Source organism: Amphiprion ocellaris, chromosome 20 (genome assembly GCF_022539595.1).
Source record: "Amphiprion ocellaris isolate individual 3 ecotype Okinawa chromosome 20, ASM2253959v1, whole genome shotgun sequence".
Classification (NCBI taxonomy): Eukaryota; Metazoa; Chordata; class Actinopteri; family Pomacentridae; genus Amphiprion; species Amphiprion ocellaris.
Window position 1 is genome coordinate 18,344,191 of NC_072785.1, and position 26,027 is coordinate 18,370,217.

Sequence of the window (26,027 nt, forward strand, 5' to 3'; positions counted from 1 at the left end):
GCAAAATTCCAACTGCAACAAAGAATTATCTGATGTAGTTTTTATTATAATCTTTACTGAACCAGCCCTGGAATTAATAAAAATCTGTATATGGATAAGATTTTCTCTTATGGGACCACTATGGAAGCTGTAGCAATTATTAACTATCCTTTGAAGGGAAAGATTAGGTCTTCTTCAGGTGGGTAAAAAAATGCTCTCCCTTAAAAAACAAAAAAACTGCATACAATAAAGTAAATCTCTTCTGCACTGCACACATACTACACTTTTGTATAACTCTGGATGTCAGAGTAAAGGCAGACAGATCCACCGATCAGCCACAACATTCTGACCACTGACAGCTGAAGAGAACAACATCCATCATCTTGTTCTAATGCAACGTTCTGCTGGGAAACCTTGACGTTCATGTGGATGTTTGACATGTACCACCACCTAAACACTGCAGGACAAACAACCCCCTAGTCTCCATGGCAACAGCAGTCCTTGATGCCAGCTGCCTCCCTCAGCAGGACAAATTAAAACTATTCAGGAGTGGTCTGAGGAACACGACAGAGCTAAGCTGTTCACCTGGGTTCCACACTCCCCAAATCCAGATCTGATTGAGCATCTGTGGGATGGTCCAGGATCAGCCTGGTCTAGGTAGGACCCACCCTGCAACCCACAGGATCCACAGGACATCCCCAGAGGTTCTGATGAACCACTGGATCAGAGGAGTTTTAGCAGCATAAAGGGACCAACACAGTATTAGTCAGGTGGTCAGAATGTTATACTGTTATATTGTCATGCTGATTATATGATCAGTAAATGTTACCATCAATTATAACGTCCACGTTGATCAGGAAAAAAAAACAAACCATCAGTTCATTCAGAAACTGTGGGGTTAAACCTAAAAACACAGACCTCAACAGCAGTTTGTTTCAAAGCAGAACACCAGCTGGTTTTCACTAAAGAAGCTTTAAGAGCAACAATTAAATGACAGTTTTGTTCTCGTTAAGTTCACAGAGTCAGTCAGCCAAAATAATGTACACACATCAGGAAAAAAACCTTTTATAAATATTTCATTTGTATAAGTACTTCTATACATAAACATTCCTCTTTCTAAGTTTGATCAAATCACGATAACTCTGTGTCCTGTTGTACGATGTTTTCCCAACAGATGGCGCTACCCTCATGAATGGAGCATCAACAAGTGACGTCTACAACAGAACAGAAATGTCTGGAAGCCAGTGGCCACCACTTTGAGCACCTCTTGTAATTGTAGAGACCAAAGATAACTTTTATTAATCTCATGATGTCTGAATAAATTTGGTATTGAAATACTTATGCAAGTTTTTCTTTTCCTGATGTGTGTAAACATTATTTTGGCTGACTCTGTATAATGGGTTTCTGACAGGTCACCAGGCAACAGCTATTTATAATAATGACAAACATACCTGCATTCTACAGGAGTGATTTTCCTCATGTGCAGGTAAAGATGTGTGAGGAGCTTAGAGATGACAGGAGCAGGAGTCATCCTCACTAATTCAGCTTCCACCTAGAAACAGAAAGACCACAAACAAATACACTAATAACAACAAAGAGATATTTGCAATATAATCATGTGTAAACGTTAATTAATTATTGCTTGGTAGCTGCCTCGATATCTCAGCTTTTGTCCACTAAATGTTGTCATCTTTTATATTTATATATATATATATATATATATATATATATGTCTTTGTTCAGTTATGGTCTTATGTTGTTCTCTATTTTTGATCTGCCAATGGGACTTGAGATGGAAATTAGCTGTATGGCTACAACTCTCGTATTTACATGGAAATGTACATTAATACGAATTGTCCCATTTTATAAAAAAAATAAATGAATGAATGAAATGAATGAATAATAGACTCTCAAACGTTCAACCTCACAGCCTCAAAATATCTGTTTAGGAAGTGTTGTGTTTCTAAATTCTGCTGAAAGCATTGACAGACATTCTCTTACAAGGTTGTGTAAAAAGCAGCCAGTCCTCTGAGCTACTGAGAAATCTTCCTGAACAAAGTTTCTACGTGTAAATCGGCTCAACAAAAACTAAAGCCTCAGTCAGAGATAACAGGTATCGCAAATTATAAACAACTTTCTTTGTTAACTCAGACTTTCTGCTTCAACCTCACATAAAAAGGGGAGTTTAACTCGTCAGGTGACTGAAAATGAACGGCTTGTGCAGTTCTAGATCCAAAAGTAGGATGTTTCAACTCATGTTTTACTACAAATACAGACAGTAATAAATAAATACAATGGCTGGTTGTTAGTTTATTCACTATTAATGTCATTTTATATACTGGATTGAACTTGAGCAGTGGAAGAGAGAAGGAATTTAATGAAATTATGGAGATTCAGAGAGGTAATGTTGCGCAATGTTAAGGGCGGTTTAATTCAAACCAGCTGAATGTTAAACTTCAGCGCAGCTCAACGGGTTTCAGTTAACCTTAACTTTTTTAAAACCTAAAATACACAGCGAGAAATACAGGTTGAGAAGTTCATTCTACTAATGACGGACACCTGCGGCAGCAACTAACACAGGTGTTCAGTGGTAAGTTAGCCACCTGTGTTAATTAGCCCGCTAGCTAACTTAGCCGCTTAGCTAGCTAACGCGTCCAGACCAACTGCTCAAACACGACAAAACACAACTCTTCATAAGTCGCTGACTTAACGTACAACAAAACGACGCTGCTGGTTAGAAGTATTTATCTTCTTACCGTAGTGATGTTAGGAGATGTGCAGAGGCTTCGAAGCGTGTGCCGAGTAATGGAGGGAGCGTGTCCACGAAGCGCGTTCGAGGCTTGCTTCATTTAGGGGAGGAGCCAAAATGATGACGTTCGAAGCCTCGCAAGCCGGTCGTACCGCGTGACTGGTTCAGGAAGTGGTTCGCAGGTTTGACGTGCAATTCAAAATATAAAGGGCAGTGAAACGCAATGGATTCCCCGTTCACATTTGTTGGATTTTTATCTGCTGTATCTTTGCATTCAATCGGTTTGAGACTCTTTTTTTTTTTATAGAACCAGCCAGAAAGAGAAGATTCTCCCTGTCTGGGAACACTTTGACCTGACTTCTCCTAATAACGTAGGCACATAACAAATGAAGTGTAATATGAATAATTGTGACAACACCACATACCGCTTGTTCTAATTTCTTCTTTTTCTGGTGAAGTGTGAAGTGTCTGTTGTGTTCCAAGGAGCTAGAGAAATACTGTCCAAAAAAAGAAGCCACCTGAATCCCAGCACTGTGGAAAAATTTATATTTTTGAATAAAAACAAATAAAATGTTGTCCCTACTTTTGTTTTACAGGTTGTCACTAGTACCAGACGCACAGTCACAAAACAACAAGTAGTAAAAGCACAATAAATTTTATTTATATAGCCCTTATTACAATTAAAAATATCTAAGCACTTTACAGAAAGCCAGAACCTAACCCCAATCAAGCAGTCAAGCTACAAATCTCTCCCCATTTTTTTCCATTTCCCCCTCTGTCCCTGCTATCAGGAAAAGCAGACACTATGTTAAGTATATTACTTGTTTATTGGCATCATTTAAGCACAATTCAAAGCTTCACATAGCAAAGCTAGTGTGTCACTATAGGCACTCTGCCTGTTTTACTTTTATTTGTCCAGTTGATGGCGCAGTAGAGCAAATATGAAGCACCATGAAGCTTCGAACCATGAGTGAAACAATTGGATGGAAAGCCTCAATGCTTCATGAAGCTTCATCTCGCCATCATTATCTTACCGTGTTTTACTCCAAAAACAAGGTCAACAGCAGGCAGAGATGCTACCAGACGTGTCGACCATAGATATATAGAAGACTAGATACGCTAGCGCGCTGTCTTCTATATTATCTATGGTCTGACCAATCGCTGCTCTCTGGCTCCGCCCTCTGACAATCTTACTGGCTCCACACTTGCTGATGACCACTTCCGGTCTCTGAAAATGAAAAAAACTGACCTTTTTTTCGTTTCTGTCTCTTACTGATTTTATTTTTTTGTTATTCCAAAATAAAATGAAAATCAAAGCATTTTAAAAATCTCGTACTTCCCTTTTTAATCATAAAAAGGAAAAACGCCCTTGTATTTTAAACCGAAAATCAAATAACCACTAGTTTTTTTGTTTTCAATACCCGTTTCAGAACGTTAAATCCAATTGCCAGATAAATACACGGACCGTTTATATATGTATATATATATGAATATTTAAATAGAAATAAATAAATCTATAAATAAATAAATAAATAAATCAAATTACTAAATAAATAAATATTTACTTGTTATTATTTATTAATAAATAAATAAATATTTATTTATTATATAAATTAATAAATATATCTATATATATTTCCCCCTATTTTTGGGTCTTACAGGGTTAATCAAACATTGCTGATATTATTGCATTTTTATTAAACAGATTGGAATACTTTCAAATTGGGAAACGTTCCCTGAAATACTCACCAAAACCCATGCTATCTTCTGATCAGACTGACACTCAGCTGAGCATCTACTAGGACTAAAACTACAGCCCGAATCACAATATTTCGAAGCTGCGCCACAACCTCCTCTCACACTCAGAGGTGTGTCATCCGACAAGGAAAACGAAAGTCAGTCTATGCGTCATCAGCATGAAATAAAGTTATCTTCTGACCTGCAGAGAAGGGTGTGTCTGCAGGGCCGCAGGGCTGCCTGCTTCCTCTGGGACTCTGGTGTTGTGTTCCCTGCAGAGTTGATGCCAAACAAAGTAGCAGCATTTATCGCCATGATGGAAGACGGCCACGACGTACTCGTTTTATTAGTTATATTACTTAATAACATTATAAAATGTTTTATTTGTTTCACGTTATAAACATTTCTGCTGTTTTCATTTGCGCAGCAAAGCAGTTCCTGCTAAACTGAGAACCAAATCATGTTTGAACTCGTCATTAAGCAGTGAAAACGACTACTTTTACATAGTGACAGCTGCTGTAAAACCAACGTGGATTGTTTGCTAAATTGTTAAATTGAGTCAAGGCCAGATTTTGGCAGTCCAGCTTGTGGTGTTATCCAGAACATTACGTGTGATACCACTAGAGGACAGACCGTGGATAGATGTTGTCTGAGTCCTGCATGAGGAGACACACTGCTGCCAAGTCAGAAGAACGATAATGTTGTAGCCAGTTAATTAAGAGGCTCCGTGATTACTCAAGGCAGCAGTCTGTATTTGCAAAAGAACCCGATGCAACACAGCTCTAAATGATGATAATTAACTACAGCCAGGATATCAATGAATCCTTCATCAGATGATAGAAGCATGAAATGATCTCTGTCTGTCAACTACATTAAACAGCAACAAGCTTCAGTGTGAATGTTTAATACTAATAGTTTTACAGGTTTAATGATGTTAATAAAGTTGCAGGTATCTGAACTGCTCCCAGTTTAAATCAGAGGTGTATTAATGCTGGATTCCTCTTAGAGCTGCTGCTGTTGTTTATGAGTTCCATAAAGGTTCTTAGTAAACTATGACAGAGAACCTTTATGGACCTCATTCATCAGTTATTCCACCTGTGACGAGTCCAAATGTCTGCTGTGAAACAGGTTAAACATTGAAAGTACATTTTCCTCATAGTTAATCTTCTCATTGTCACATTTTTCTTGTGATGTTGAGATCTGTTACAGTACACATGTTCCATTGTCACAAACCAGGGGTTTGAATTCCAGGAAGCTGGTTTTAAAAAATGTTTCCACAAAGAAGAAACTGCTCTTTCTAAATGCTTCTGTTGTTGCCAATATTCATGTTGAGTCCATAAAATACATCTTTTTGACTCAGCAGTTTGGGTAAAGCAAGAGAGGGAGAAAAAAAAGCATAAAAATGAATGCAGGAATAAAGCAGTTCATGTTCTCAATCAGCAGATAAACCAGTGACGGGACAATAGACGTCAGTTTTTTTCCACATTCTTCTCTCTCACTGAACAGGTATCACAAGTAACGACAAACGTCCCTTTTAGTCACACACTTGAGTCGTTATTTAATCCCACTTATGTTCATCGAAGAAAAAAGGGGAGAAATCGAAACAGAAAGAAAAGTGGAGGGTATAAAAGATTCATTACAGGACACATATGGACTGCAGTTGGAGCTGAAGAGTGAGCAGGAGAGATGAGTTCTTACAGCAATCCTTTGACAAGCCCTGGACAGGACCTCAAAAACAAAGCCTGCACTGGAAAAACTAAAGGGATGAAGGTGAGTTTGACCACGTTTAATTATGATAATATGATGCATAAGTACATTTTTAAAAACACAATTATAACTTCATTAAGTAGCTCATTAACTGCCAGCTGACCAGTAACAACCAGCTATTTACACACAGATTTATCACTCAGGTTTAAGGTTGATTTATGAAATGTCCTCACACAAGGTAGATAAAGATAAGCACAGAGAGCACAGAATAATGCTGGTGTTATCATTTCTATTTAAAAAAAAAATGCATTATAGTATTTTTATATTTTATGGTTAAATAAGTTAGAGAATTTCTCAAAATATATGTTAATGGCACTCATTAAACATGTTGGAATATTGTTAAAATGTTACATGTTTATTTTCTTGTGATCCTCCAGTCTGACACAGGCAGTCCTGTCACCATTGCGATGCCTTCAGAGCTTTTCTTCGGGGAGGAACCGCAGAGCACCTGTCCTGCCTTCCACTTTGTCATGGTCAGATACTGTTTAGGGACAGAAGAAAGATACACAGACTAAGCTGAACTCAAATAGAGTTAGAAACAGCTCCCAGTGTGATACAGTTCTAGAAAAACTAATCACTTAATACAACATACAGAAGACAAATTCTGAATAATCAAACACTTCATCTCAAACACAGAATGTCTTGAGACCATTGTTGCTTGATCCAGTTCAGAAATGTGATTTCTTTTAAAATAGAATATATATTTTGTGATTCTCAAAATCTCCTTTTTCCTGTTAAGCTGACAAGCATAAACTTGACTGTCGGCAATTTTAAAATATAATTACCTTTTATAAAATTAGTTGGGATCAAGTGGTGGATATATTGTTTTATAGATTTTTATAAGCTTAAGGGGTTTAATGTTATTTTAATAATCAGAAAAACAGCACTCTATGTGATCCCTCGCCCACGTTTATGACACCTTTCTGTTAATGCATTAGCATTGATTTGAGGTTATTTCAAGGATTCCCTGAAAAGATACCCATCGCAAAAGCTAACTGGTTTCACTGGCTCCAACAACACTCACCTACTCACACACAGATGATACAGACACACTTTTAAACCCAGTAGCAGGCAGGATGAGAGTATACTGTACAACATAAACACCAACACAAATATCTACTTACTCACATGTTCTCTTTTGTTATTCAGTATTTCATCGATTGTCTTTTCATTTCATGAGTTGTGTTGTGATATCAGGCTCTGAAGGCAGTGAATGCTAAACTTGAAGAGCTTTACCCTGAGAGTGAGGAGCTCTTTAAGGTCCTCCTCATCGGCGACAGCTCATCAGACTCACTCAACAAGGCTATCAGAGGTCATGGTGAGTGGCTGACACACCCAAACAATATTGCAGGCACATTCACCCAAGGATTTAATTCTATAAATCTGGTACGAAGACTGTCTGTTTAAATAGAAAATAACATGTTTCATTTATTTGAGCTTCCTGTTTGTTGAAATGTTCACTTCTTGATCAGTCGGGCATAAATCAAATGTAACTAGATCTTTAATGTGAACCAGTTTTACGTGTAGAAGCTCTGTAAGGGCATTGCTCTTTGCAGGGATTTTATAAAGAACATCCCTTTGCTGTGGTTAAAATAACCACAGCAAAGGGATACATTCACAGGACACTTGTCTTTCAAGAGAATCTGGTTTCCACTCTGCCACCTCTTCAAATAAAACCGGTTTATAACTCATCCATCAACGTCTCGAGCTACTGTCTGTTTGTCATTTTGATATGAAATCAGTGATTTATTACTTATTGAAATAAACAGCTTCCATTGCATGCATGTCATTTCTGAAGTAAATCAAACAGTGTGCATATAATTAATCAACAGTACTGTAAAACCATTAGTATATCGAATGCATGCATATAATACTTCATGTGTAATTTAATACCAGCTAAAACAGAACATTTTGGGGAATTTGATTGTCCAGTGATGTTGTCATTTATTCTTGCTTGCAGGGCTGGAAGAACTCATTACTGTTCTGGATGTGAGTGACGAGGATCTTATTAGTGAGTTACAGCGAACAAACACCCACCTCTACCTGTCTACTGAACCAGGGCTGAACAAGGTTCAAGAAGCACTGAGCCAAGGTAAATACTAGCAAATAAATGAGGGAACAAGGACCTTTAAACACTGATAACTGTAACAGTGACTCTATGTCTCTGCATTAGGTATAGCTGCAGCTATCATGAAGAGCCCAGAAAACATCGAGCAGACTGAGGGTCAGCTGCGTGTTGCGTTTGATGGTGACGCTGTCCTCTTCTCTAATGAGTCAGAAAAACTTTTCCAATGTGGACTACAAGCATACTTGAACAACGAGCAGGAAAATGTTGAAATTCCAATGGAAGAGGTAACAAATTCAATCAAAAACGGAACCTTTCACAATTTCACAAGTTTCAAAACAACTCACTCAACTATTGATATGATTAAACACATTGATGTTAAATGATTCAGTCATACTTGTCTGTATTTTGGTGTAATATTCTGTTTTATAATATGCTACAACTGGAGCGATAGCACACATCGTGAATCGCTGTCTGTTGTCTACATGGTCGTCTTGCTCTCCTGTATGTCTCCAATCATGAATGTAACATCTGCTTCAGAAGAAAATTTATGTTAGATTACATAAATATCAATAACTAATCTCGACTTACTTTGCTGTTTTGGCCAAACTTTGCAACACATCATTGCTCCTCTTCCCTCTTCTGTCCTCAGGGGCCATTCAAAAGCTTCTTGGAGGTTTTGGAAAGACTGAAGATGAAGTTGCAGGAAAAAGGCCTGTACAGGAACTGCCCCATTCGTACCTACCTGGTGACATCTCGTGGTGCAGGTTCTGATGGCTACAGAGCCTTAAACTCTCTGCGCATGTGGGGTCTGGAGGTGGATGAGGCCGTCTTTTTGGGAGGGACTAAGAAAGGTCCCACTCTGGAGAAGATTCGCCCCCACATCTTCTTTGATGACCAGCAGAGTCACATTAATGCTGCACTGGAGGTTGGCACTGTGGCATGCCTGGTGCCCATCAACTCAGACTAACCAACAAGCAATGAATTATGGGAGTCAGCAGCTGGTTGCATTATAATTGGCAGAGATGTGAACTAGAATCATATGTTCCCATAATGTATACAAGATATAAGAAATAAACATGCAGTAAATCTGTTCTGGTGTTGCTGTTTTATTACTGTTTTCATGTATTCATGCTAAATATTGATGTGGAGTCCATAAAATACATCTTTCTGACTGAGCTGTTGGGGAAAAGTGAAGACAAGAAAAAGCGTAAAAACAAATGCAGGGAAAAAAATTCAGTTCATGACCTGAATCAGCTGATGAAACAGTGACAGGACACCAGACATCATAAAGATGTTTGACAGGGTTTGTTGGTTTAAAATAACCTGTAATGTAATAGAGTCATTGAAAAAAAAAATATCCTGCATGATGTGGCTTCCAGTAGAGCTTCCAGAATGTAGTTGGCCTTTCACAGCGCTGTCAGTTAATGTAAATATGTCACAATAAAGTACTATATTTGTCCGATAGGCTTATCCTGAATCATTTGGTACATCCAACAGTGAATATGGCATCAGTTATATTCTACCTAATATTGCTTAGGAGTTATATTTGAGTTAGAATATATCAATAGAGTCTCAAGTATTTCAGCTAATCCAGAGCATAAAATTGTGACACCTGAGTCAGTGATCTTGAGCACAAAATGCAAAACAGGATCTACAACCAAATGCGGATGAGTTCAGTGAAACAGGACTAAACTGGGCTGCAGGATTTTGCTCTATTGTCCGGTGATTGTACTTAACAAAATGGTGTCCATCATGCTGTTTTGGAAAATGTGAAATTATGCAACTAAGAAAAACTTTAACCCAGAGATGTGTGATGAGCAAAGCAGGAAACACAACAAACATGTTCAACATTTCTGAGAAGTTCAGTCTTCCCTCTAATGGGAACATCAGAACAACAGATCAAGGAAGTAAAGAATCGTAAAGCCGCTATAGTTTCCACCACTCCCACAAACCTGCATTAAGAACAATCTTTTTCCTTCTCAAAAAAACTACGCCTCGACTCTGGACTATGTGAATTTGAAGTTGGAATTAACTTATGATACAACCAAGTTTAACCATCTGCATCAAGGTTTATGAGCTGTTAGATACTTACTCTCTCTTCTTATTATCACGATACACAACTACTTGAAGTTTACAAAATATCCCGAGTTGACTTCTGGATTGTTATCTTTTTTTTAAAAGTTAATGTGTGCTCAAAGATGGGACTTATCTTGACAGTTTCAGAGACTAAAAACACAGACAATGTCAATGTGAAACATTTTTTTAGGATGTTTTGGAGCTCCATGTAAAGTTTGGTGGAAAAATACCTTATCTAATATGGTCTGCATAAGAAAAAACACAAGACAGACTAAAAAGTTTACCTAAAATGTCTAATATAATTTTACATCAGCAAAATATTGAAAATAAATGCTCAGCAGTGTAAGTTAAGTTTTCTCTTCACTTTTTCCTGAACTGCCCAATCATAAGATAACCATCAAAGTAGGAAAGCTGAGAATCTCACTGTAAAAAACAGCTAAAAGCTTGTTTTTACTATAAATGGTCCAAAAATGGTTTAAAGTTGTAGAACATGCGCATGCAGGCAATGACTCAAAAGAAGACATATCAGTAAACATTTTCACAACCAATTTATTGGAACACGGTTTAAATTTTCTCAATTTCTGGAACATTGTAACAGTCTTTGTAGAAACAGCAAAACATCAACACAAGTTTGAGTCAGTCAGTTACACATCCAAACATTTCAACAGTCTCAAAAACAAAAGTTTTGCTTTATTAAGGTAACAAGATTTGCAATTTTGCCAAAAATAAACTGATTTGGTGTTTTGTTTTTTTTTTAACTGATGAAGCTTGCCAGCCATCCCACTGTTGCTCCAACACCAGCCACAGCTGCACTGGCAGTCGCTGAGAGACCAGCTGCACCTACAGCAGATTGCACGTTTGAGTATTCACACGTGATCACCAATGCATTTCATCACATCATCAGAGAAGCTGAGGGGTTTTTAAAGCTCTGATTATTGCTGCAACACTGATAACATCACCGTTTACATGCAACACTTCAATCTAGAATACAATACTGAGTTATGGCATGTACCTACTGACTGCAAAACAGCCACCACACTTCCTGCTGCCACTCCTCCTCCGTTAGCAACTGCAGCAGAAGACATCATGCCTGCAGCGTAGGAACCTGCTGCTACTCCGGCTGAGGTGAAACCTATGGCTCCCAGAACAAAAGGGGCAGCGGCCACTGCACCCACTGCACATGGATAAGAACAGCAAAATTGGAGCATGCATGATTCAAAAATAAATTAAGAAACAAATGTGACTGTTTTTTGGCTTAAACACAGAAAAGTGCACATCAAGTGTGTCCTACCTGCTCCTACTGCAGCACCCACAGCTGTCACTGAAGCACAAGAAGATAAGAACATCTCATTAGACTCAGCAGGCCTCATCCAACACACCGGTTATGACAAATATCATAAATTCCTATGTATTACGTGTACATGTCAGCTGGCCAGTGACTCACCAGGATCCATGTCTTTCCTCTTCTGAAGAGCCTGGTACTGGGTTGTATTTATAACCCTGTCAGGTTTCGTTTCTTGAGAAACGAAACTCTGAGCAAAAGAGGGCAGCAGAGAGAAAGGAAAGTGTGCCATGCTCTACCAGCAGGAACAGAAACTGTGACTGCAGGATATCATTTAAACAGGAAAATCTTTGGGACCCCCGATTTTGCATTTTGACAGACGTAGCACTCATCCATAGGACCATATGGCCCTGACAGTACTATTAAACACGCTTGAGAGATAATGTGGCCCCCTCACACTGTTTCTTGTATTTTTTTTATTATTATTCAGTTAGAGAATTTACTTGTTTCTCTTTCTTCTTGTCCAGCAGCATGTGGGTCGTATGGGATGGAGGGTCGTTTGGTTTCTGATTGTTAATACGAGAAAAATGATTCAAGATATTTATTTACTTGAATCTCGCTCCTGTACTATTCATCTTTTTCTTCAATTGAAATATGTTTAAAAAAACAAAACAGGATAATCTGAAGAAAAAGAAATCATCAAATATTATTTTTGTACACTACCAGTCAAAAGTTTGGACACAGCTTCTCATTCAATGCTTTTTATTTATTTGTATTATTGTCTACATTGTTGATCAATACTGAAGATTAACACTTTTTTGTTTACAACATAATTTAATATGTATTCTTTTATAGTTTGCATATCTTCAATATTAATCCACAATGTATAAAATAATTAAATGAAAACCAGGTAGTGTATAAAAATGATATGTTAAAGTTTGCTCCTCTTATTATTAGTTTTTTGCTTGTGGATATAAAGACAGAGCCATGCTGTATATACAATATATAGATAATAATAACAGCCAGCAAAGACTTCTCAAATGCTCATTATTCCTTCATTGTTATTCTTTATTTTGGACAATTTGACAATATAAATGTGCTTTGCAAAAACACAAACATTTTTTTGCCCACAGATTTCAGTCAAGTTTTACTTTACTGACAGATAAAGTTCGACTTCACTGATATTGTTGGCATTTGTTTCTAATTTACAAAAGCAAATACATTGTCTCGTATGTATTATTCCTTCATGATTTCCAGCTTCATCTCAGATGAGAGTAGCCAAAAATCCCACCGTTCCTCCAGCACTGGCCACGGCTGCAGTAGCAGTCCCAGACAGACCAGCCATTCCTGTAGAGTAATAAAAGCAGATTATTAATGAATGCTGTCAAGCAACTGAGCTACACAGAAAAACTTTAACTTTGTTCTCAGTGTGACATTATGACATGCTATTGAGTCTTATACATTCAAGGTAGATTATACTGATAGATTTTGAGGAATTATTGGTAAAAGAACTTGATTATTACAGCACTGATTTTTACCTGCTGACTGCAAAATAGCCACCAGACTCCCTGCTGCAACTCCTCCTCCATTAGCAATAGCAGCAGTGGACATCATGCCTGCAGCGTAGGAACCTGCTGCTATTCCAGCTGAGGTGAAACCTATGGCTCCCAGAACAAACGGAGCAGAGACCACTGCTCCACCTGACAAGAACACAAAGGAAAACAGTATGAAGTGATCAGGATACTTTGAAAAGGATGATGTGTGATAAGTATTTTTAAAGTGAAAGAACCAACAGGTGATTCATGAAAGCACTCTGTAGTGTCTTACCAGCGCCTGCTGCAATAGCTACAGCTGTTACTGAAACACAAGACAGAAACAAAAATGAACATCCATCTGCAGCTCAGCTGGCAGCATCAAACACATTTACTGTGCAGCCATTTGTAATGCATCCATCTATTATCTATACACTGTTTAATCCTCATTAGGGTCGCGGGGGCTGGAGTCCTTCCCAGCTGACTTAGGGTGAAGGCAGAGGACAAAAGAAGACAAACGGAAAGGTAAAAATAAATGATTACACACTATCTTACTAGTAAGTTTGTCTCTCATACTCCTCCCAGCAAAAGAACAAAAAGAGCTGAGGTCATCATGCCTGCAGCGTAGGAGGCTGATGCTCCACTAAGGAAAAACTCAAGAAGTGTTTGACTTTAGCTAGATTAGGAAGCCTTATCTTGAATTTCCACATGAATAATTCTGTGATCAGGCTTCTTCTGCATTCTAAGGACACAAGCAAGAGTTGATGAGAGACAAACCTTTACACCAGAGAACATACATTTAGATTATGAAATATGCAAAAGAATAACATACTGAGCGTATGCAAAAAATATAGAAAATGATATTCAGAAAGAATTCAAAAAGAAAGAATTTAAATTTACATCTTGATAGTTTCAAAGGAAAGCATCTATGGTGTCAGAGACAGAGTTGTACTTACAGAGTCCCATGTTTTCTGACAGAATAAAAAGGCTGACGCTGGACTGGATCTTATATAGGAGGATCAGCTGTAATTTCTGGATAAACGAAACTGTATGAGCATCTGCATCACTGTCCTGTCCAGTGCTTCTCTGGCGCCCTCTAATGTTCAGATGTTGTCCATTCGTACTATTTTCCATGAAAAAAAGCTGCAGTAAACAACCACTCCCATGCATCGGGTTGGACATGAACTTTGAACACTCAAACATAGCAAACATTCTGTTCCTCCATATTCATTATGAGATGTATTTACTCAGAAATGGGTTTTTATTTGCTGCTTCTGTATCATTACCAAGTGATACCATCCTGACAGTTACAGCTGAGACGTCACATGACTCAAGTCATCACAGCACACATTTATATCTAACTTATCTAATCTTGTCCAGTCGGTGCTGCCACTTGTGACTCTCACTTGATAGCAAAAATGATGTCAAATGAAGCAATTAGCAATGGAGGAGGAGTTAAGACAGGAAGTCTTAGAGTCATTTGGTAAACTAGACACTTTATTGAGTTATTTATTTTAATGAGTGTACATCTACAGTCAGTCAATACAAATATGTAGAAAAGTGCACTATGTGCTTTAGTGAGATTTAATATGGTGACCAAAATTTAGGCCACTGAGTTTTAATGTCTGTCTAGACCTCAAAGAGGGTAATCGCTCTTAGTCGACATGCTTCTATAAATAACACTAAATATAAAATATAAAAAACTCTTGTGTCAAATTCAAAATTAACTGTTTTTTCCACCTTTCCTTTTGATGACAGACTCATTGGTGCCGTTTATAATTGTCTCCTTTTGAACTCATGCAGCCCCACATTATTTTGGATTTTTTAGATATATTTTTAGATATATTTTTTATAATATATGTATTTAATTTCTTCCAGTGTTCTTTAGTAAAATTTAATCTTGCAGTTTCATACCAAGCAGCAAGCGAAAGTGTTTCTCTTGAACGCTGTCCATAGAGGTCAGTGTTATGCAATGTCTTTAACACTGCTTGAGCTGCCACAGGAACTCTAATTCCCACTGATAACCCTTCTGCCAAGTCTGAAGCAGCTGTCTGTTTTTTTTTTTTTTTTAAGAGATAGGTTATAAAAGAAGTGCACTGTTCTTGAACTGCTGAGACGATGATAGTGACAGATACAAGGCTTGAAGTAATCAAAGAATAAGCAAATAAGTGAAAATTGAGGCAAAAAAGTTTAAATGTGGCAAAGAAGCTAAATTCATATTGAGGGGGGACCACAGGAAAAAGCCCATGAATAGAGAGTCGCTAGTGGAAAGCTAAAATTGGTGTAAAATGCTAGATTCTAGCTGCAGCTTTCTGCATTCTGAAGAGTTTTAACACCAGAATGCGTCATACTTGAACATGTCTCAATCTCTATCAGCCACAGACAGAAAAGCTAGAATGGAACTTATTTGGAATTTTAAAAGTGAAATGATCAACAAGATGATCGGCTAAGACAAAGATTGGAGCAGGTATGGAAGAGAGAGACTATACATAATTGCTTGTTTTCAGCAATATTCCTATTATTACTGTTTGAACACTTCTGTGGGATCATGACAAGCAGCATCAGTCACAACCTTTAAAGTATGAAGAATACTGGAGGGTATTAAGTCCAGATATTTTCCCTTTTCATATTTATTTTACAAAAGCTGGAACATTCAATAATATAAATGACCTTTAAATAAACACCAAAATAGCAGCGGCTTCATCGGCAGATTTTGTCTCTTTCAATATCAAATGCACAAATAATGCTCACATTGTCTCACATTTTAGCTTAATTTTTTTTTATTAATAAAAGTTGGACATGTTCATAATAAAGCATTATCTCAATTTCCTTCAGTTCCAATTACATTCAGTCAAAACAACCTCATTATCTTGGCTAAACATCTTACAGCTGTGTTCAATTACACTTCAGTGCACTGAAATTAAGTTACTGAACAATATTTAGTTCATTCACAGGACAGTAAGGGGAACTGAAATACTACAGAAATGTCTGGAATCATAAGAAAGTGCCTATTAGTAAGTGGACAACATAATTAGCAATAATAATGTCAGTCGGAATTCTCCATTTTGCAGTCTTAAAGACCATTTCAGTTTATTTAATCAGACTGTTGGTCAGCTTTCCTGCTACTGCTCCAACACCAGCTCCAGCAGTAGCCATGCCTGCAGTGGCGGTCGCTGTTAGACCTGCTGCACCTGCGGAAAACAAAAAGACAAAAAGAGAAGAAAACTCACATTAACAGATTTGACTAAATTCGACAACGTTCAGAACAGAACAGTTGCACTACTCTCATATCGGCGTACACTCACCAAGCACATGAATAGGAGCACCTTACTGATACTGCCACCCTTTGCCCTCAACACAATCTGCTCTTTCTAGTAAACACTTTGAGACTCTGCTGAAGGCAGCGTGATTGTGCTGCAGACTTGCCAGGTTCACATTCATGCTACGGTCGATGGAGTCCACTAAAGTTGTGCACATGATCTGTGTTAAAATCACAAGTTTAAGCCTCACCTAAAAGCACCACTCCTAACTCTGCACTGGATCGCCTGTCATACTATTGGACACACCCAGGAGTTTATACAAGCCCCTGCACCGAAAACAAAGAAAGTGAGTGAAAGAATGAGCTTTCTTACCTCGTGATGTTATCTCAATGGGTCAGTATTTCGCAATAATGACTCATGGTAGTTTGGAGTTTATGTCTCAATACTGATGAAGTAGAAACTAAGTCACAAATCATGGCCAGAATCTAAGACTTGACTGTGTTCAAATGAGCCTCTTTAAATACTTTCAAAAATCACCAAGAAATGTCAGCATTTGGAGTCAGCAGGCTTTACTGTGGACAGAAATTCAGGAGTAGGTCTTAGCAGTGATTAACAGCCCAAGAAAAACCGAAGATGCTGAGCTGTGCATCGTCTTTTATGTTGTGAGAGTTGGTCATTTCACGCCTATACGGCATATGATGGGGGTGACAGGTCAGATCATGACGTCAGCTTATCAGATGTCACCCACAGAGGCAGAGGTTATGATTAGGTCATGTTTTACAGAGAACATGCCCAGATATGATCAAACTTTGCCCAGTATTTTGAGACAGATTTCATGCATATTGTACTTTTATGTATTGTTATGTTTTTGATACCCCTCTTTTAAAAGTTATATATACATTTAAGTTTACACCATTATGTTTTGAGTACACCACATACCATTTTCTACAAAGCATGAATCTTCACAGTAAAAGTTACAGGTTATACTTTGTGATCTTCCAGCTGTATGTGTGTCAGTGTCCCCACAGACACACACCGTACCATCAAAACATCAGTCATTACTAGAATATTCATCATTATGTATTTTATACATAATGATGAATGTTTTAACTCTGGTCTTCAGTCTAATAGCATTTGCAATAATTATATTAACTTTTATTTTTAGCACATTGTACCCAAAAAATATTAGACGACAATATCTTGAATAAAATGTCAAACTGTTGCATGGATGCATTAATGTAGTAAGTATTGTCAGCCTCCTTTACTTTATTCATTAAAAATTATTTCCCAGTGCTGACATCCTGATGTGACCTGTGGATGTATATATTTTGTCTTTATGCCTTCGTGATCTTTTATGCATAGAGATGACAAAAACACATGTCTATCATCCATCCTTCCATTCATCCATTCTGATCCTTAATGTATCTTTTTCAGTCAACAACAAAACCATCACTCATTTTATTGTGCCTAAAGTGCACCAGGAAACATTTCCCACACTATTAATGCCAGCAAGAGCCTGGACCTTTAACACAACACAGATTAGGCTCTTGGATTCATGTTGTTGATACCCCAGATCTAACCCTATCATCTGTATTACTCAGCAGAAGACTATATTCATTAGGTGTGGTAATGCTTTCCCAGTCTTCAGCAAACGCACCCACTGAGATCACTTTCTTCCTCATTCTAATGATTGATGTGAACACCTGTACTTCCACTGCCGCCATATGACTGGCTGATTAGATAATTGCACAAATAAACATGTGTTCCTAACTGAGTGAGTGTAGTCAGGCTAGTGCCTCCCTCCTGACCCCCTCAGAATCTGGTTTGTGTACAGTAAGTTTAGTATATTTAATGAAGCCATGCAGGATGTGACTTCATCATTTAAATATCTGCAGACTTACAGGCCCTCGTAGTACACAGTGATGAGTCAAAATGGCACGATTTTATTAGCTTTTTCCTTCAGCATATTTGAGTCCTCATAAATTCACATGTGCAGGATTCAGCCACATGAAATTTTGAGGGATGAAAAGCACACTTGAGCTCTGTTAAAAACTGCAACCAAATTAATTCTACTCTAGGTGTGAAAATTTAAAGTTAAAATCTTGTTTTTGATCAACACATTGTTTTTCTGTAACCAACTTTAAGCATATAATATATGTCAGTTTCTACAGGAAAATTGCACCAGCTTAATGTATGTAAGATACAGTTGTAGAAACAAGGACTGGAACCCTGAATGTGTTCACTGATAATTAATAAGAGAAAACTTTAAAAGCAGGGTTTTCTCCGATGTCCCCTGCCTTTGCCCTAAGTCAGCTGGGATAGACTCTAATGAGGAATAATCAGTGTATAGATGATGGATGGATTTTGAGTAAACTTTCAAAGGCCATATCACCGTGTGGAATAGATGGCTGGTAAACAAGTTCTATTCACTCCAATGTACTGTAGCTTGGAAAATGTTTGCAATATGAAGGTAAAATTTTGCATGGCTTCATTAAATATACTACAGAAATAAAACTAAAATCAGTGGATTCTGAGGAGGTCAGGTGAAAGTTTATTAAGATATAACTGTGAGTAACAAACAAATAAAAGTACCTGCTGACTGCAAAACAGCCACCAGACTCCCTGCTGCCACTCCTCCTCCATTAGCAAGAGCAGCAGTGGACATCATGCCTGCAGCGTAGGAACCTGCTGCTATTCCAGCTGAGGTGAAACCTATGGCTCCCAGGGCAACAGGAGCCAGGGCCACTGCTCCCACTGCACATGGACCAGAACACAGGACGTTATTATGACACCAACCGTGAATGATACAGCAAATGATGCTTTAAAAAAATACATTATTGTGTGTTGAAACCTAATGAAAAAGAAGATTCAAAGCCATACCTGCCCCTACTATGACGCCAGCAAGAGTCACTGAAACACACAAGAAAATCCATGTAAATATTTACCAATCCTCGCATAATCAAACGTCGCATTTTTATTAAGTAGATCGGAATATTTTCAAATTAGGAAAGGTTCTGTAAAATACTCACCAAAACCCATATTGTTTTCTGATCAGAGTAACAGTCAGCTGAGCTTCTCCTGGTAATGAAACAACAGCCCGAATCACTTCCTGTATTTATAAGCGGCGTCACAACCGAGGCTGATCACCCAACAACGAAAACGAAAGTCAATCTTTCTGTCATCAGCACTTAAAAGGAAAGTAATCTTCTGAACTGCAAGAGGGTTGAGATCTTTTTTTTTTTTTTGGCTCCTGACGCATTCCCCCCCCATAAATCATAAAAAAACAAAAAACAAAAAGTGAAATCAGTTTAATTTTTTCATATTACAAAATTTGAAAAAACTGTAATCATATGAAGGCTTTCAACATTTTTCCAAGTGCCCACATGTGTTACTGCTACTGAAAAATGTTGACTCTGAACACCATAGATACTTAACTGCTCGCATTTTCAGGATCTATCTGTTCTGTTTAAACACATCCTGCAGTTCACCCAAAAACTCTCTGAATTTTTCACAAGTGACTCTTGGTCACAGCTGAGTCACTTATAGCTTCACGGATGTGTTAAGAAGCGCAGAATTTTTCTATTTTAACATTATCCGGTTATATGAAATTGTTAATTTTTTTGGCGCTTTTTAAAACAAGACATGCAGAATAAAATGTTTGCAAACACGATGCGTTCAAGAACTGTCGGAAAGTTAACAATGCGATGATTGTTTCTGTTTTTACAGCTTCTGAATTTGATTAATGGCGTAATTGTGCGTATTTTTGGAGGGATTTGGGGGTTAAATATTTAAAATACAGGTTCATATTTACTGAAAAACGCTCTCTAAGCAAACCTAAACAGATTACAGATGGGGCAGGCAATATATTTTTCCACATCATTTCCACAGCAGTCGCATTTGTGATCATAATTTTGACAGAAAACGGCAATTTTATGATTTTTTCCCTTTCGTCCTGTTAAAAAAAAAGAAAGAGTAGCAATAGTTTACAGTAACATTAAATGTGAAAGCGGAGACAGGCCAGTTTTGTTCTTCAACCCATCCACTAAACCCGATCACATGGTGGGATTTACGCATGCGCCAGGCGTTCATGGCCGATGGAGAGAAAGATGCTCAGTGCCATCATCCCCGTGTAGCGCAGGAGAGCTCCAGCCTGGTCCTGTTTGCCGCAGAAACCACCGTCTGTCCGCACAGCTGCATGTCGCAGTGTGACACAGGGAGCCCGATGTCCGTGGCAAATGCGAAACACACTGTCCTGAACCCGGTAAGAGGCGTGTTGTTATTACTGCCGTTATTATTATTATTATCATCATCATCTTCATCAGTCCTGCGATGGCATCACGCAGGGCTCAGCACACCCTCATGTAGTTTCTAATCCAGCTGAAGACTGAACACACTCAGGTATCAGACGGTCAGTGTGCATTCTGAGCCAACCAGTGCTGCATTTGAGGTCTCACATCTTCAGTCTTGCTGTCAGTGCAGACATCCACTAATCCTAACTCCCTGCTCCAGGTGATCCCCTACACTGGGCCCATACCTGGAGGCCTGCACCCTGGGGAGATCATAATCATCCAGGGCACCGTGCCCCCAGATGCTGACAGGTAAGATTTGATGACATGACAGAGGCGCCACCTTATGGACACGATTTTATTAGTAAACCCACAGCGTTTTTATGTTTTACCCTGGAGAAACTTCTCATCTGCTTCAGAGGATCCCTTCATAGACACACGTTTGTCAACTAAAAGAGACTAAGATAATGTTTCAGTGCAGCTTTCACCTTGCAAATTGGTGAAATGTATTAAATTTTCTGTTTTAAGGAAGTTGGGCATTAAAAATGTACATGGACAAGTTCAGGTGAACATCTCTGGGCAGAAGATAGTTCAGGGTTTGCACCCGCTGGTCGGCCTTCCTGTGTGGAGTTTGTATGTTCTCTCTGTGTCTGTGTTGGTTTTGTCTGGGTGCTTTGCCCCATCCTCAGTGCAGGCTTGTGGACACACTGGAGCAACATGTCATTACTGGCAAGATGTCACTATGAATGATCAATAATAATAATACACCTTATTTCTATTGCTCCTTTCAAAACCGGAGCTGCTTTACAAAACATTTAACTATGCAAAGCATTAAAGAGCAATATAACATTAGTAAAGGCAGTGAAACTTTAGAAACACGATAAAATGTCATAGAAATGCCGGACAGTTCAAGTGGGTTTTTAAATGCTTTCTCAATTAAGACATTAACTGATCTTTTGCCAACTTTTAACAGTAATTGATTCTCTGATCTGGGAAGTTTTGGTGCAGAATAAGGTGCTAAAAGTTCCAAGACGTAGAGCAGAGCGATTTCAAAGTAAGCAAGATAATCTTGAATTGGATTCTGAACCAAATGGGGGCTCAGTGTAAATAAACCAGGTTTGGAGTTATGTGTTTTCCTTGCATTGAGTGTTTGTGAGTAATCCAGCTGCTCCGTTTGGACTCAAAAGGAGGGTTTGGATAAACTGTTCAGAAATGTTTTTGGGAGCATCGGCTATGTGTAGCTGACAGGATTGAACAAGAGTCGTAATGTGATGAATAAAACTGAGGTTTTGCTCAAAGGCCACTCCCAGGTTTCTGTCTGAGTGTTTCGGGTTCAGTAGTCCAAGGCTGGAGGGGACATTTGTAGAAACATGGTCCGCACCAATAGCAACAACTTTAGTCGTATCTGTATTAAGTTGTAGGACATTAGACGCCGTCCAATCTTGTATTGCAGTAAGGCGGAGGATCCTCACTGTCATGACTGTCTGTGGGAAAGGAAGTGTAGTTATTTTTAACCCTTTGATTAACAACATGGGTCAAGACATACCCATTTTCTGTTGAATATGGGTCACTTTTGACCCATGTTGTGCATCAAAGGGTTAAAGTTACTAAGTTTCTAAGCTGTCGGATTGCTTTGAAAGACATGGATTATCAAGGAATCTAGAAGAACACAGGATTAGTTTAGAGGAATTTTAGCTCACCTGTTACGTCAGTTTTTCCTCAGCAACCGGTCAAAGAAACGTGCATATTAAATGCCTGCTGCACTCCAGCTGAAGGTGAACTAACAGGCTGCAGGGACCTTGTTGATTGTGTCATAAACAAAAGTCCAGACCAGGGGTGTCAAACATGCGGCCTGCGGGTCAAAACCGGCCCACCAGAGTCCAATCCGGCCCGTGGAACAACTTTGTAAAGTGTAGAAATGACAAAGAAGACATTAACTTCGGCCCACTTGAGATCATATTGGGCTGAATGTGGCCACTGAACTAAAATGAGTTTGGCACCCCTGGTCTAGACTATATCTTCAAAACTGGCCTCCATACGAGAAAGGCCAGGCCTGCCTGTTCTATATTCTCCTTCAGCGGTACACATCACCCAACAACACCTGCACTTCATCAAACCACCAAAACCCGTTTGACATGCAATGAACTTGTAACTCCCTTTGACCTGCTGGGTTTTGGGACGTCCAGTGCAGTCGTCGTCCTCTCCACTCCGTCAGTGATCCAGCCCGAGTGTGCGTCCCTCTCCGCAGGTTTCAGATCGTCCTGTCGAGCGGCTGCAGCACCAAGCCGCGCTCTGACGTCGCCCTGCACTTCAGCCCTCGCTTCAAAGGCTCGCCCTGCGTGGTGTGTAACTCCCTGCTGCAGGAGAACTGGGGCAAAGAGGAGACGCTCCACCAGCTGCCCTACAAACGAGGAGCCCCCTTCGAGACCATCATCCTGGTGCACGAGGACGTCTTTAAGGTCAGTGAACTTGAAGCTGGAGACAATAAATGCACTTACTGATTTAATGGATAGGGATACTAAGCTGATGTTCTCCCCTTCTAGGTGGCAGTAAATGGTACTCACCTGCTGCAATACAAGCACAGAATCCCCCTAAACAGGGTCAACACATTTTCTGTTTCTGGGAAAGTCAAGGTGCATGCTGTTGGCTACATCCCCACCTCAGTACGTACATTCCCAACCCTTGTTTTCCTTATTTTTTCCTTCATGACCCTGTTAGATTTATGTGTTTTTTTTTCTAAATGTCTTCTCTCCCTCTAAGGCAATATATTCAGAATCGGGTGACTTGGTGAGTTTCCCCTTTTGCGTCATTTTCATAAAACTGCTCTTTCTTAAAACTGGATCACATCTTCGGAGTGATTGTTTGCACACTACAGACTGTTCATTCAGAAGCCCTTTAAAGGACTTATTGTATTATTATGTGTGCATTTTTTATTTCGTAGTCAATTACTGAGGTTCCAGGAGCACAGCAACAATCCAATAATCTGCACATGTCACACTAGTAAATGTTCCCCTTTCCTTACTGATAGCATATACATAATACTGAGGTTATATTGTCATTCCAGAGCCTCCCTTACAAAGGCAGCATACTCAAAGGACTGAACCCAGGACAGCACATCACAATAAAAGGGCAAGTCAGCATGTATCCTCACAGGTAAAGTGATAACTGCGGAAATTTCTAATGATTGAACAAATAAAGGCGTCTTCATCTTTATCTAACTGATTTGTTTGGACGACTGCTGGGCTTAAAACAGACTAAGCTACGTTCCTCTTGAATGATTTACCTTTAATGCACATTTCTTCCAGTTTCACAGTGAACCTTCGCAACAGCAGGACGGAGAACATTGCTCTCCATCTGAACCCCCGCATGAAGTCCGGCGTGTTCATCAGGAACTCGTACCTGAGTGAATCGTGGGGTCAGGAGGAGCGGGAGCTGCCGTTCTTTCCCTTCTCATCTGGGGAGTACTTTGAGGTAAGAATCACCTGCAGCTTTCAAGCCTTACTTCTGAATGCGTCTCATCTGCGGCTGTATTATACAGTCGTGAACAAAAGTTTCCATACACTTGTGAAGCAGTCTTGAGCTTCCAATGACTACTATAACTTATTTTCCTAGAATGGAATCTTTGAACCCCATGCGTCTTTTTCATAAAAAAACATGTTTCTATCTATGTTTCGACTTACGTCACGCTGTAAGAACGGAACTCCGACGTAACTCAAGAACCCCCTGTAATCTAATAATTTGTGTGTATGGCAAAGACACGTTTCAGTGATTCCATCATAGAAAAATTTGAGGTATAAGAGTCATTGCAAACTCAAAACTGCTTTACAAGTGCATGGAAACTTTTTGTTCATGACCGTATGTTACTAGAGGCATCTAATATTTATCCTTATGTGCTCTGTATTCAAATTCTCCTCTCAGATCCTCCTCCTCTGTCAGCCTCATCAGTTCAAGCTGGCGGTGAACGGCTCACACTTGTTTGAGTTCAGACATCGGGTGCAGGACCTGAGCAGCATCGACCAGCTGGAGATCATGGGCGACCTGGAGCTCACTGATGTGAAACTGTGGTGACGCGGGACTCAACACGGAAACCAGCGTTACCCACACTATTGTGTTGTGGTTAGCAGTGCTAAATTAGCTTAGCCACAATGACCCAGACGATGGAAGGTGGCGAAACCTGTGCTGACTTCAGGTTTGGATGTCAGGTCAGGTTAGTCTTGCAGCAACCACTGGTCATTCATTTTAAGCTACTCTAGCATTTTCATTGACCAAAGGCCATGGACAGGTCCTACCGTGGAATAAATGCTGTATCTTTTCAGCCCCGACTGGAGGACTGATGCATGAGAGAAAGCTGTGCTGGAGCATCAGGCTGTGAGCCGCCATGACTGTTTACAAGTTAGGTGTCCCTGGATCATTTCTTCTTCGTCTCTAGTGCATCTCTGCTGTGATTCAGCCTGTTTAGGACAAACAGGAAATTTATGTAAATGTTAATAGGCACTTCAGCACTGGCTTTGCTTATATAGAAATTATAAGACAGTCAGTAAATTCAGACAATGAATGGAATAGGAGGCTCCATTCTTCTGGAGTAAAAACTATTCACTGTAAATTTAGTGTACAGCTTATTTAAAAAAAAAAAAAAAAAAAGATCCAAACATTTCTTTTCACAACATAATTTGTTGTGGTTGTATTTTTTTCGTTTGCAATTTTTTACATGCCCAGCGTTTCATTTATTAATCCGTCTGCTGCCAATTTCAGGATTCTTCAACATATGACAGTGTCCCATGCACTTGATTTAAGAATTTACCACGTAATGCTGCAGCAGGACTAAAGCACAGCACACTACAGGGTCAATAACATTTCAATAACCGAACAAATGACGTTTTGCATTCTGTATTAAATCTATAGAATAGAGTCCAGTCCTGCATCTGTGACCTTCTCTTGTCTCACTGCTCTCCCACTCAGTGCTTCAATGATCAATCCTGCTCCAAAATGAAAAGAGTTAAGAAATCTGTCATTATGGCATTTTCAATTATAATGTTTGCAAAAAAATGTATGGAAAGGATTCCCTGTGTATCATACATTATTTAATAATAAATAAATGTGTTGCTATTATCATTTTGTCCACATGATTTACTTCAAAACCACATTATATTAATCTCCACTACCATCTCCTCTCTGGTTTGTGTCTTTGTCCTGGTAAATCTATGAAAGCTTTTTGACGTTACACGTACTTGTAAATGTTACGACACAAACTTTAGTTATAGCAATCTTAAGTTACATAATAAAAAAGTCAG

The 26,027-nt window shown here is 38.9% G+C and overlaps 4 protein-coding genes and 1 long non-coding RNA gene across 5 annotated transcripts in view; 2 read left to right on the plus strand and 3 right to left on the minus strand.

Moving 5' to 3' along the window:
• Positions 1-207: 207 nt before the first annotated feature.
• LOC129347746 (uncharacterized) lies at positions 208-3,969 on the minus strand. The gene is made up of 3 exons (XR_008599995.1): positions 3,763-3,969; positions 1,431-1,531; positions 208-697 (listed from the first exon to the last, which is right to left on the minus strand). It is a non-coding gene; the product is annotated as an uncharacterized LOC129347746 (long non-coding RNA).
• Positions 3,970-5,998: 2,029 nt separating this feature from the next.
• LOC111562645 (cytosolic 5'-nucleotidase 1A-like) lies at positions 5,999-9,390 on the plus strand. Its single transcript, XM_023261290.3, has 6 exons — positions 5,999-6,235; positions 6,610-6,705; positions 7,430-7,550; positions 8,193-8,324; positions 8,406-8,584; positions 8,950-9,390. Exons 1-6 carry the CDS (start codon positions 6,152-6,154, stop codon positions 9,265-9,267), a joined length of 930 nt encoding a protein of 309 aa, XP_023117058.2. The 5' UTR covers positions 5,999-6,151; the 3' UTR covers positions 9,268-9,390.
• A 1,515-nt stretch (positions 9,391-10,905) lies between these two features.
• Positions 10,906-19,628, minus strand: LOC111562649 (interferon alpha-inducible protein 27-like protein 2A). Its single transcript, XM_055005741.1, has 9 exons — positions 19,480-19,628; positions 19,331-19,360; positions 19,043-19,204; positions 13,486-13,515; positions 13,197-13,358; positions 11,821-13,005; positions 11,668-11,697; positions 11,389-11,550; positions 10,906-11,216 (listed from the first exon to the last, which is right to left on the minus strand). Exons 1-6 carry the CDS (start codon positions 19,487-19,489, stop codon positions 12,923-12,925), a joined length of 477 nt encoding a protein of 158 aa, XP_054861716.1. The 5' UTR covers positions 19,490-19,628; the 3' UTR covers positions 10,906-11,216; positions 11,389-11,550; positions 11,668-11,697; positions 11,821-12,922.
• Positions 19,629-20,507: 879 nt separating this feature from the next.
• On the plus strand, positions 20,508-25,845 carry LOC111562640 (galectin-8-like). The gene is made up of 8 exons (XM_023261285.3): positions 20,508-20,711; positions 20,960-21,048; positions 22,985-23,195; positions 23,280-23,399; positions 23,497-23,523; positions 23,801-23,889; positions 24,042-24,207; positions 24,655-25,845. Exons 1-8 carry the CDS (start codon positions 20,523-20,525, stop codon positions 24,802-24,804), a joined length of 1,041 nt encoding a protein of 346 aa, XP_023117053.3. The 5' UTR covers positions 20,508-20,522; the 3' UTR covers positions 24,805-25,845.
• Positions 25,046-26,027, minus strand: part of LOC111562638 (palmitoyltransferase ZDHHC14-like) — a 53,395-nt gene continuing 52,413 nt past the window's right edge. The window contains exon 10 of the mRNA XM_055005740.1: positions 25,046-25,187. Within this exon, the coding sequence (XP_054861715.1) occupies positions 25,098-25,187 (90 nt within the window). The 3' untranslated portion in view covers positions 25,046-25,097. The remainder of the gene's footprint in view (positions 25,188-26,027) is intronic.